The 13,521-nt window shown below is 37.8% G+C and overlaps 1 protein-coding gene and 1 non-coding gene across 2 annotated transcripts; both read left to right on the top strand.

The window, feature by feature from the left end:
• Positions 1-270: 270 nt before the first annotated feature.
• LOC119981385 (mini zinc finger protein 3-like) lies at positions 271-1,036 on the top strand. The gene has a single exon (XM_038824475.1). It carries the CDS (start codon positions 454-456, stop codon positions 760-762), a length of 309 nt encoding a protein of 102 aa, XP_038680403.1. The 5' UTR covers positions 271-453; the 3' UTR covers positions 763-1,036.
• Positions 1,037-7,003: 5,967 nt separating this feature from the next.
• On the top strand, positions 7,004-7,111 carry LOC119981564. Its single transcript, XR_005464175.1, has one exon. It is a non-coding gene; the product is annotated as a small nucleolar RNA R71 (small nucleolar RNA).
• The last annotated feature ends 6,410 nt before the right edge of the window (positions 7,112-13,521 follow it).

Raw genomic sequence — 13,521 nt, 5'->3', positions numbered from 1 at the left:
GGTGGGTAATAATCAAAAAGTAGGTTTCCTAATAATGCAATCTCTCTTTATCATAAAAACAGTTGCTCCCCTAAACTACTAATAGATAAAAACAATAGGCCTGGGAGATTGGTCAATAATATTGGCGAGAGGTTAGTCTTTTCCTCTTAGTGAACCAAAAAAGACAGGAAAAAAATAAGGTAAAGTAAGGCTGCTGATAATATGTTCACATATATATATATATATATATATATATATATATATGTTAACATTATAAGTACACATGCTAGGGTTAGGGTTAGTCATGATATATCCCACTGCACACAAGGTTATCTCTCTCTTTTTTATTTGCACATAAAGTTGGCTTCACCCTTATAGCTTTCTCTCTTCTCGACTTTGAAAGAGTACTAGTGAGTAGAGACTATTTATAAAACTCCAGGATCATCAAATTAGGGTTTCCTTGATTTCCAAATTATGAAGAAACGCCAAGCGGTAGTGAAGGGTAGAGATGGGGCTAATGGAAGATCATCAGCTGGTTCTACTACATCCTCTTCAGTGGTGACAAGTGTTAAGTATCGTGAGTGTCAGAAGAATCACGCGGCAAACATCGGCGGATACGCGGTGGACGGATGCATGGAATTCATGGCAAGTGGAGAAGAAGGCATAAATGGTGTCCTTACTTGTGCCGCTTGTGGCTGCCATAGGAATTTCCATAGAAGGGATGAGGAAACTGAGGTTGTTTGTGAGTATTCACCACCTACTTCTTCTTCTCATCGCCGCTAGATCGATTAATCACAGAGCAAACCAACCTTAGATTGCTGTAGATCGAAACAAATACTCTAAAAAAGATTGGAAGATTTTATGTTTATGTTTTTCATTTTGGGATTGTTTTTTTTTTCCTCGGATTTGAGATTGAATGGAGAAACAAAACTAAACAAAGGCTCTGTAATTCCTTGGTTGGAAATTAAAGTGTGTGAAGATAGTAAAATACAAGTGTACTTCAAGTTCTATAGTGTTCTGTGAATATGAATGAGAATTTGAAATCTTTTATCCTTTCTTTTAGTTTGTCTTGAAGTCTTTTTTTTTTTTTTGAAGTAAGAAATTTATTAAAGGAGAAAAAAGGACATATACAAGGGGCTAGAGCGCTTGCAAAGAAAATCAAAACTTAAGAAAAACCATGCCATCAAAAGCCTAGAAGGCTAGAAGCATTGGGAAAGCACTATCATGCAACACTAGAAAATGGACCTTGCTGCTCCAAATAAATGGGGGCCATATTATAGCACTTCAGACATGCAAAATTCCTCCAAAGTCCAAACTGGGAGCAACCAAAGACCATTAATGGAAATGATCTAAACCAAGAAACTGGCAACCACCACTCCAGTTAAGGATTTTCCTCCAAAACCTTAATAGGAAATCCAAACGCAACAACACCAGAATCACCCAGTAAATTAAGGTCGAACATCCATCCCAAAGCAATCTCAAAAATTATGTAACGCTTGAGAAGGGCGCTTACATGCTTTGAAGAGGATAGAGGAGGGTTTGGGAATCGTAATTATATTGGAACGCTTTTTGCTGACCTATTTATTATATGGTGGAATTAGATTTAAAATTTTCTAACTTCTTGTGTTTTCTCTCTAATAGAAAAGTAGAGGGTAGCTTCTGACCAAGTTGAGATAGTTTATCCAAGAGACTTGCTACTAACAATTATGCATGTAATGCTAGGTAGAATGTGATAAATTTACAAATTAATGCCCTCACAGAGTCAATCAATCATGTATCATCATGACTAAAACATAAATTAGTTAGTTGTTGAAATATATGATTCGTTTTGTAGAGCTTATATTTGGAAAAAAAAAAATTAGCTTGTAAAATGAATAAACTTAAATAAAAAATTTGAAGTTTTGAAGTATGAAAAATTTTAGAAAAAATATATGATGCTTTTGGTAAATCAATCTACGCTAGTGATGTAATATTTCTCGCAAGTGCACAAGAGTCTACGAACAGTACAATGTATGCAAGTACGAGGTCGATCCCACAGAGACTAGTTAATCTAATTAATGTACCTAACTTGATGAATGCTTCAGAAATTGTGATGAATGAGAATATGTATAATGTAATTAAACTAAACTAACAAATGAGTTAAAATTCAGATTTTTTGTGATATCAATATGAGAAGAACACTAGGGCAATGATTTCACCTAGTACTCTTATCACAAGCATTCAACTAACAAACACACAATTATGGTTCTGATTCAAGGGTTGATTCTTTCTTAAATATGTTGGTTCGTTCGTTCGCGGTGCCAACAAATATTATTAACAATGGATTAATCCTGTTCGGTTCGCAGTTTTTAACCCAAGACTAACAACTCATTACGATCTAAAGAACTATAACAACCAATCAATCCCCTAAACCTTGTTCATGGCAGTCGACAATTGATTTCCTTAATTTCAGTTCCACTAAGACATGTGAATTCGGTTCGTTCCTTAGTCCTAGCTAGATGAATCTAGTTGAGCATTCAATTGGTGATCAAGCAATCAAACAAACAATAGACTATAAGCATGGTAATTAAAAACATGAATCCTTGAACCAAAATTATGCATCCATTAAATTGAAATACTTGCAATATTCATACTAGGCTACATCAAGCCCTAGCAAAGAAGTTTAGTTACAACTCATCTTCAAAGTATCAAAAAGAAATCTAAGAAGAGAAATCATGGAAAAGAAATCTAAGAAGAGAAATCATGGAAAAGAGTTGAAGAAAATCCCCTTGATTTGTTGGAGTTGTTGTTGGGTAGGAAACCTTCAGATCCTTGAATCCCTATGAAAGCTTGGTGAGAAGGAGCTTTGTAGCCTCAAAACCCAGGAAAAGAGTTGAGAGATTCCTCAACTCGGCCGCCCTCTTTTATATCCTTAAAAGTCCCAGAAAAACCTAATTTTGGTGTATTTCGGAAAGCTGCTACGTCGACCTCCGCTCGAGCGGTGATGGCTGCTCGAGCGGTCAAAGATGTAGCTTCTGTGGCAGCAGCTACCTTCAGCTCCGCTCGATCTCTGTGGGGCGCTTGAGCGGAATACTAGGCCGCTTGAGCGGTCATTTGTGCTCGAGCGGCCATTAGTGCTCCAGTGGTCCTATATATGATTCCAATTGCAATTTACTCCTCTCTTTGATCCGTATCTTTGCTCCAACTCCTCCTACCATAAAAATACAAGGAACATGAATAATATCAATCTAATTCCATAAAGAATTACCGAGAACATAATGCACTTAAGCACAAAAATGTGGTAAAATATATGTACATCAAATACCCCCACACTTAGCTTTTGCTCGTCCTCGAGTAAAACAAAATTAAAATAAAAAAAAACTAACTCACTTTCGCAGGAATCGCGGTGGCACTCAGCATGTGACACAAGCCTTTAAACCCCTAGGTGTCCCTAGTGGACGAGTTATAGTCTCGTGAGGGTTTACCAGAACGGTACCCACAAACATTTAAAATAGTCCTTCCAATCTCGCTCAAGCACCAAAGATGTCTTATAAACTAGCCATTAGCTAAAGAATATCACAAAGAATCATGCTCAAATATATATGTGTAGAATTAGGCCAATATCAACACAACATATCTCAATTGAAATAGTGCACATTCAAACTCAATTTCAACTTCTCACCAGGAATACTCTCAAGATTCACTCAATTTAGTGGGAGTAAAGTGTTTGCACTCAATTAATCTCATGAAAATAGTCCTACCATATGCTTGCTTGTCCACCCATTCTACACTATTAAAAACATGTAACTTCATGAATCAAGAGGTCTTTATTCAAGGTTGTAATGGGGTCAAAGGTGAAGGTAAAGAGAAAAAGTGGTATAGGAAATCACAAAATTTCTAAAGAACTAGTAAAGCACACAAAAATTAGGGCATATCTCATCTTGTCGGCCCAATCTTCATTCTCAATATTCAATACTCCACCAATTTTTCAGAACTTCAAGATTTCTTGAATTATGCACATAAACTTCTTTTTTTTTTTCTCTTTTTTTTTTCTCTTTTTTTTTTCTCTTTTTCGACTCATTAATGCACATGTGTTCAACATCACATTTATTCTCCACCAAATAACATCCCAAAACAAATAAGAACTCCCCCACACTTAATTCTTTTCATCATCAAACTCAACATACTTGAACACCATCAACACTTGAAGAATCTCATGGTATGCTCTACTAATCCCTTAGAATAAGGTAAATAATTGTTTTTCGGGTTAAAGGGTCAAGTAGATAAGTTTCATGAATAAAAAGGCTTATTTAGGCTCAAAGGGCTTTCTAGTGAATAAATACATTAGGATATAGGCAATTTGGCTATAATGGTATCATCCTAATGCCTCAATCATATTCATGTTATCACATGTATCAATATAGTCTCAAAAAGGTTTAAAGCAAGTTCTAGAGAAACATGTAATCATGAGAGCACACAAGAAAGAAATTGGATTGATATGCATAATGTATCAATCATATAGGCACAAAACTCACAAGGGTAATTATGCAAGTCTACATCAAGTCCAAATATGCTTCTTTCTCAATCAACATATCATGTTAACATCGGCCCATGAAAATTGTAATTCAAGCTCAATTCTCATGAAAATTCTATTTACTAACAAACTAATTTTAGACCTAAACAATTTATGTCTCATCATCGCATTGGAAGGAACTAAATTTTTTTTTTCTTCAAAACAAGCTATTCTCACCCCCACACTTGAATTATGCAATGTCCTCAGTGCATGGAATAATGTGAAAAATAACGCGAAGACAAAGTACTGAGTTAGAGCGATACAACCTGACTGCGAAAACATTCGGGAAGTAATTCCTGCGTAGAATTCTGCACTGCACAGCTGTTGTAAAATCATCAATTTCTCCTTCATCTGAGCTCGGATTCACAAACCGTAAAATTCTGCAGAAACTAGACATCCGTATCTTTCTGCACATATATGGAAAACATTCTGGTTCGTCCTGAGTTGCTCCAGAAAATTGTTTCAATCCAGCACTTTGGCACAACTTTTTCTTTTTGCATTTGATGCACAAATAGCAATTCAATTCAGTGTGGGATGAATTAAAATAATATACAATAAAAGGAACGAATTTATCGGGTGGGTTGCCTCCCACCAAGCGCTTTATTTAACGTCTAGGCGAGACGTAACTCTTCAAGTAGTCCGATTAGTAAACTTGGAAGCCCACTTTTAATTCATTTGGTTGTAGCAATCGTCTTCCTCTAGCCACACCCAGTTCAACATCCAAAGTATGCCTTTCGTTACTCAAAGTTGTGAGAGCAGTCGATTTCTCAAAAGGATCTGAATATCCTTTTTCCCTTTTTCCAAAAATCGCTTGTTGGAGGATTTTATCTTGGGGTACTTTCACAATAGAGGGAAACAACTGGTTAGTGGATAAAGGAAAGGACTTAAAGGCGGGAGTATGCTTACCTCTCTCGTATGGAATGACTCTAGGTAGATTCATAGACTCAACCTTAGTTGGTTGCCCTTCTTTTCCCACGAACACTTCTTTAATAGTAAGCACCTTCTCCATCGATTTCTCACCTGATGCTACCTTGGGCTTGAAGGTCATTGTTTCTTCATTATTTGTCATTGTTAGCGCGCCTTTGTACACATCAATTGTCATCCTTGCAGTCTTCATGAATGATCGTCCCAGAATCAGTGGAAACTCTTCTCCATGACCTTGGCAATCCTGCATATCAAGTACTAGAAAGTCAGCTGGAAAAATCAGTCCATGTACCTCAACGAAAACGTCTTCTAGTACTCCCTTAGGATATCGAATTGATCGATCAGCCAATTGTATGCCCACAGAGGTCTTTTTGAGCCCACCTACATTCAAAGATTCAAAGACAGAAAGAGACATTAGATTAATTGATGCACCCAAATCCAATAAAGCATGTTCAAAGTTTCTATTGGCTATGCAACAAGGTATAGTGAAACTCCCTGGATCCTTAAGCTTTGGCGGCAACTTCTTTTGTGATATGACACTACACTCTTCAGTCAGTTGAACCGCCTCAGTCTCATCTACTTTTTTCTCTTCTTGCACAACAGAGGGTTCCACATCCATCTTTGGGTTTGTCTTTTGTAATGACTGCACTTCTTCTTTATTTCTCCTAAGACGCCCTGGAAACGGGATTGGAGGAACATAAGGTCTCACAGTTGGAGCAGATTTATCGATGTCAGACCGACCATTCATGATCATACATCGTGGTTGCTCTTGTGCTTGGTATGTGACAATATTGTTCGATATTACTGACATTTTGATATTATAATCAACAGCTTTCTGCTCTCCAAAATCTGTAGCAACTTCGCTTTGCTGCTCATCACAAATGGTAATTGCCATGGCTTGCTCCCTATTGGTCGGATTGATCTCAGTTTGACTTGGAAATTTTCCAGCCTCTCTTCGACTCAATGCCTCTGCAATTTGCCCCACTTGAGCCTCCAATTTCTGTTGACTGATAGCCAATTGTCGCACCATGTCCTCCAATGTGGTGGTAGGTGGATTGGCTTGACTTTGGGTGTTCTTCCAAGAAAAGTTTGGATGTGCCTGGAAACCTGGATTATAGGAGTTAGAATAAGGATCAAACCTTGGATTCCGATTGTAGGAGTTCATCATATTTGCTTGCTCTTGCACAAACTCTGGGAAATCCACTCCTTGAGGGCATGTAATGGTGGCATGGCCAGGAACATGACATATGCCACATAACTCTTGTTGAATTGTACGCCCATTCATCGCTAGAAGCATGTCCAACTTACTAGCAATGGCGTCAACCTGCGATCTCGGTGCAAAAGTGTCAGAATTATTAAGTTCATAAACACCAGCTCGCTTACCTCGCGTCTCTGAATGTTGGGTCTCAACCGCTAGATTATCAAACAAAGTTTGACATTCTGTTGGAGTCTTATTCCTGATAGATCCCCCTGCATAATTATTAACTGCAGCCTTACTAGGAACTGTCAGTGCTTTATAAAATATGCGCATCAACACTAATGAAGGCAAAGCATGATGGGGACACTGAGTTAACAAATTATTAAATCTCTCCCACGCTTCAGAAAACGACTCATCAAGTTGTTGTTCAAATTGCATGATCTTATCCCTAAGAGCATCAGTTTTCTGAGTTGAGAAAAATTTTTCTAAAAATTTATTTTGTACCTCAGTCCATGTCGTCAGTGAGCCCGGCCTCAAACCATTAAGCCATGTCCTTGCTTTGTCCTTCATAGAGTAGGGGAAGATCTTCAACCTCAAGTGCTCCTCAGTAACTCCCGTAGACAAAGACATGCTAGAAACCATATTAAAAATTTCACGAATATGACTAAGTGGATCCTCCGAACTTAGACCATGAAAAGAAGGCATCATGTTAAAGTGTATGGTCTTAAGCTCGTAGTTCCTAGCTGCCGTCGGAAGTACGATGCAAGATGGGGATTCTGGAATAGTGGGGATGTCAAGATCACCCATCGTTTCAGCTGGAACTATTGCTGCCATCTTCTTGTCTTCGGTTGAGGATTCTTCGTTACTTTCACCTTGATTCTTATTCCTCAACAAACTTTCAATGTCGTCTATGTAAGGTTGTAGCTCTCCTTTCAAAGAGCGTCTACCTTGCATAAACCTGAAAAATTAAAATAAAAAAAATTAAGTACACAATTGAACTAAACTAGTCCCCGGCAACGGCGCCAAAAACTTGATGTAATATTTCTCGCAAGTGCACAAGAGTCTACGAACAGTACAATGTATGCAAGTACGAGGTCGATCCCACAGAGACTAGTTAATCTAATTAATGTACCTAACTTGATGAATGCTTCAGAAATTGTGATGAATGAGAATATGTATAATGTAATTAAACTAAACTAACAAATGAGTTAAAATTCAGATTTTTTGTGATATCAATATGAGAAGAACACTAGGGCAATGATTTCACCTAGTACTCTTATCACAAGCATTCAACTAACAAACACACAATTATGGTTCTGATTCAAGGGTTGATTCTTTCTTAAATATGTTGGTTCGTTCGTTCGCGGTGCCAACAAATATTATTAACAATGGATTAATCCTGTTCGGTTCGCAGTTTTTAACCCAAGACTAACAACTCATTACGATCTAAAGAACTATAACAACCAATCAATCCCCTAAACCTTGTTCATGGCAGTCGACAATTGATTTCCTTAATTTCAGTTCCACTAAGACATGTGAATTCGGTTCGTTCCTTAGTCCTAGCTAGATGAATCTAGTTGAGCATTCAATTGGTGATCAAGCAATCAAACAAACAATAGACTATAAGCATGGTAATTAAAAACATGAATCCTTGAACCAAAATTATGCATCCATTAAATTGAAATACTTGCAATATTCATACTAGGCTACATCAAGCCCTAGCAAAGAAGTTTAGTTACAACTCATCTTCAAAGTATCAAAAAGAAATCTAAGAAGAGAAATCATGGAAAAGAAATCTAAGAAGAGAAATCATGGAAAAGAGTTGAAGAAAATCCCCTTGATTTGTTGGAGTTGTTGTTGGGTAGGAAACCTTCAGATCCTTGAATCCCTATGAAAGCTTGGTGAGAAGGAGCTTTGTAGCCTCAAAACCCAGGAAAAGAGTTGAGAGATTCCTCAACTCGGCCGCCCTCTTTTATATCCTTAAAAGTCCCAGAAAAACCTAATTTTGGTGTATTTCGGAAAGCTGCTACGTCGACCTCCGCTCGAGCGGTGATGGCTGCTCGAGCGGTCAAAGATGTAGCTTCTGTGGCAGCAGCTACCTTCAGCTCCGCTCGATCTCTGTGGGGCGCTTGAGCGGAATACTAGGCCGCTTGAGCGGTCATTTGTGCTCGAGCGGCCATTAGTGCTCCAGTGGTCCTATATATGATTCCAATTGCAATTTACTCCTCTCTTTGATCCGTATCTTTGCTCCAACTCCTCCTACCATAAAAATACAAGGAACATGAATAATATCAATCTAATTCCATAAAGAATTACCGAGAACATAATGCACTTAAGCACAAAAATGTGGTAAAATATATGTACATCAGCTAGCTAGCTTATAAATTAGCGATACGCCTTACCAAACAGACTCATACCCACTAAAGCTTGACAACATATTCTACAATCAAGTTAGCAAGAGATATGATACTTTCTCTTGAGCTTTCAATTGGAACTTCTTAGAGAACCTTAAACAAGTTCAAGTGGGAGCAAAACTTTATGTCTTTTCCCTTGAAATGCTAGGCCCATCAACAATTGTTACAAGAAAAAGACATCCATAAGCATACACACGTGCATATGTAGGGATGTATCTTTTGTACAATTATATATGTATAATTCATGCCATTTGGTTTGGTAATAAAGAAGAAACACATAATAATGTGTTAAAAAGAAGCATAGTTATGCACATGTAAGCTTTGATGTATATGCTTAGAGCCATGTTGGCATGTCGGTTAGCAAGGTTGGAGAGGGGAGAGTTTGAGAGGACTCCAATACATAATCCTACCAAATCGTCTCTTTCCCAATTCACGTGAATTGTAAAGAATCTCTCTCTAACAAGTTAGAACTCTTCAAGTTAATTCATTATTGCAATGTTACGATATATATATATAGAAATATGTATAGATGTGTGTGAAGAGAAGGGAAAGTGGTTCTAGGAAGCAAAAGTAATGTGTTGCACTCTAATGACTGAGATGATTATGTACTTGTTAATTAAGTGATATATATATATATACTCTCTCTAACAAGTTAGAACTCTTCAAGTTAATTCATTATTGCAATGTTACGATATATATATAGAAATATGTATAGATGTGTGTGAAGAGAAGGGAAAGTGGTTCTAGGAAGCAAAAGTAATGTGTTGCACTCTAATGACTGAGATGATTATGTACTTGTTAATTAAGTGATATATATATATATATATATATATTGGCCAAGATCGCAAACAAAGCAAATATGGATTCATGGACTACACCAGAGAGTGCCGATTAGATTGTAGGGAACATTCAATAGGTTTAATTTGACAACACTATCTACTATATGTTTTGAGGACCCCCATCCCTTATTTTATTTTATTTTCGCTTTATTTTAGTTTCCATCTACTCCTTTCACCATATATATATATATATATAAAAGAATTCTTACATGTGCACTGTTGGAAAAAATACATGTATCATTATATAGTGGAATACCTGTTGTAGCGCAGATTCACGGATCGAGCTGTTTAGTTCCACATCGCTTACCGTTGGCACGTCGGTGACTAACACGGATCTACGAACACGTCTGGACTCGGGGATCGCTACCAGAGTCCTCCCACTATTCACACCCTAACTAGCCTTGATCACGTAGGCGGAAGATCGGAGTTTGAGAGAGAGAACGTTTACGTATATTATTTGGTGTGTGAAATACAAAGGACTGACCCTCTATTTATAGGCTCATAAGGGATAAGAATTGATGTCTTCTAATTTGATTAGAAGTCTATCAAATCTTTCAGGATAATACCATTCAAAATCAAATACTTAATTTGATTAATATCCAACTAGATATTATCCTTAATTATTAATTAAACACATTAATTGATAATGTGGACGTTTATCCACATCTCCCACTCGTCCACATAGGACTCTTTCTCAAACGTTGTACAGGCAGTAGGGCGTGCGACCAGACGAAGAAGATTCAACACTCGGTTGAACAGTTACACTAAGTTACCACCTAACTAGTGTAACATATCATATAAATATAGTTCGTCTATGCTCTAGACAGTTTGACCACACCAAACCAAACACTCTCAACACCTTTTGAGAATAATCTCTGAACAGTACTTGATTTCCACACAGGTACAAGTACTCATCCATGATCACTTTGTTGCTAAAACAATTTTGTGATCGCCCGGGCTATGGATTTGTACTATTAAGGCATGTTATCAAACAATCTTCCTTAATGACTCATATCAATTCGTCTTTGTTTTAATATTTTCTAGTTGTGCCTCATTCGACCGTAACAATATTCATGGCCGTGTATGACACAACTAAGAAAACACTTCAAACTCCAACTATATGATATAGTCTTAAGTCGTAAGAGCATAAATAATTTTCAAGGCTCACAATGACAGATGAGGTGTTTTTCATGTCACTCCTGAAGTGGTCGACTTAGCACATATAAAAACATATTACATGCTACGATGAAGCTCCCACTTGATGGGACGTCACTTGCTTAAACATCATACGGGTTTTTCATAGATGCTACACAATCATCCAACTTAAAATGTCAACTCATGCATTTTGTCCGGCTTTCGTAAGGCCTATATGTGGTGATTAATCACACATTCGACTATAAAAATAGTCTCATCTCAGACTTACTGAGGCGACGTATAAATTAAGCAACTTATGCAAAAATAAACCACTCATGTCACTACTTAAGTGACAACTAGGTTTCTTGTCTCTTTCTGCCAACGACGCAGGTGATAGAATTATTCCCCGTGTGAGTAAGGAGATCGTAGCCTTGTGACATTAAATTGTGCCTAAATTTAAGGTGTAATAAACATAAACATATTATGAATAATACTTCATTTTATTTCATAAAAAATGAGAATCCAATAAATACCCTTTACATAACTAAAGTCTACGTAGACCCATTGTTCTAACATGAAATGAAAACAAATCTCTAGGTATTGCTTTTGTTAATGGGTCAGCTACCATCTCTTTGGTGGGAATGTGTTTAATGGTAACTTCTTTCTGGTTGACCATAAGTCGGATATTATGATAACGAATATCAATATGCTTTGTCTTCCCATGATACTTGGGATTCTTTGCATACTCCAAGGCGGCCATGCTATCGGAGAAAATCTCGACAGGCTTTTCAATCTGAGAGGTAGCCTCGAGATGTCATAAAAAAACCTTAACCAGACAGCTTCCTGGACTGCAGCTGAACATGCAACGTATTCAGCTTCCATTGTTGATAGAGCGATGCAGCTCTGCTTTTTGCTACACCAAGATATTGCTCCTCCACCGAGGATAAACACATATCCAGAAGTGGATTTTCTTTCATCTCTATCACTGGCCCAATCAGCGTCAATGAATCCAGTTAGTTTTAGGTTTCCTCCACCATAGCAGAGGATTAGATCTGTGGTTCCACGAAGGTAACGAAATATTCTTTTCACGGCTTCCCAGTGGGTAAGACCTGGATTACTTTGATATCGGCTCACTAGACCAACTGCAAAGCAGATGTTAGGACGAGTACACAACATAGCGTACATCAGACTCCCAACTGCACTGGCATAGGGAACCTTGCTCATCCTATTTCTTTCTTCGTCTGTCTTAGGGCATTGATCAAGTGATAAATATCGACCCTTTTCAACAGGGGTATCAACGGGCTTTGATTGATGCATGCGGAACTTCTCCAAAATTTTCTTAATATAATTTTCTTGAGACAAACCAAGGATTCTTTTTGGATCAGTCCCTCATGATCTTGACGCCAAGCACATAGTTAGCCTCACCCATATCCTTCATTTCAAAAACGGAGGATAGCCAATCTTTCATGGCATTAATCATCCCCATATTATTTCCAGCAAGTAAAATGTCATCTACATACAGAGACAGGATCAAAAAACCTTCTCCTATCTTTTTGACATATACACAATGGTCATCTTCAATCATATCCATGCCTGCCAACAAAATTGCTTCATGGAACTTGAGATACCATTGTCTAGATGATTGTTTGAGACCATATATGGATTTTTTAAGACGGCACACTTTGCCTTCTTGTCCTTCTGCCACAAAACCGAAAGGTTGATCCATATAGATCTCCTCATCCAGCTTCCCATTTAAGAAAGCTGTCTTAACATCCATCTAGTGTAGCTCCAAATCTAAATGAGCTACTAGTGCTAGGATCGAGCGAATAGAGACAAATCTCACCACAGGAGAAAAAGTCTCTTCGTAGTCTATACCCTCCATTTGGGTATAGCCTTTCGCTACAAGTCAGGCTTTATGCTTGTCAATTGAGCCATCGGCCTTCCTTTTTACTTTTAAGACCCACTTATTGCCAATGGCCTTTCGGCCTGGTGGAAGGTCAACCAAGTCCCAAACTTGGTTCTTTGCCATTGACTCCGTCTCATCGTTCATGGCAGCTAATCAATCATTGCAAGCAGGTGATTGAAGTGCTTCTTTGTATGAAGCTGGCTCATCTACATCTAATAGTGAGCATAACAACGCATGTCCTTCAACTCCAAAATGTCGACGAGGAATGTTTCCACGTTGACTTTTCCGCAAGGAGTTTTCATCACTCCCATTATCTATGGCGATTTTCTAAGAAGGACGTTCTAATTCCCTCTCCTCGCCAGAGATACTAGAAGATTCGGTAGAGTGTAACTCATACAATTCTAATTCTTTGCGGATATCACCAATGCTTGGGAATTCATTCTCTAAAAATTCCACATCTCTGGATTCTGTCTCTATCATACCCCCATCAGGATGTTCACCATATATCACATACCCTTTTGAGTGTTCAGGATATCTGATGAACACCTTTTTGTTAGCCTTTGGGCCAAGCTTCC

This window comes from Tripterygium wilfordii, chromosome 16 (genome assembly GCF_013401445.1).
Source record: "Tripterygium wilfordii isolate XIE 37 chromosome 16, ASM1340144v1, whole genome shotgun sequence".
NCBI lineage: Eukaryota > Viridiplantae > Streptophyta > Magnoliopsida > Celastrales > Celastraceae > Tripterygium > Tripterygium wilfordii.
The sequence above is the reverse complement of the archived record's forward strand: the minus strand, read 5'-3'. Positions and strand labels throughout refer to the sequence as shown.

Coding starts and splice junctions, on each gene's coding strand:
- LOC119981385 (XM_038824475.1), top strand. CDS start 454: ATGAAGAAACGCCAAGCGGTAGTGAAGGGTAGAGATGGGGCTAATGGA.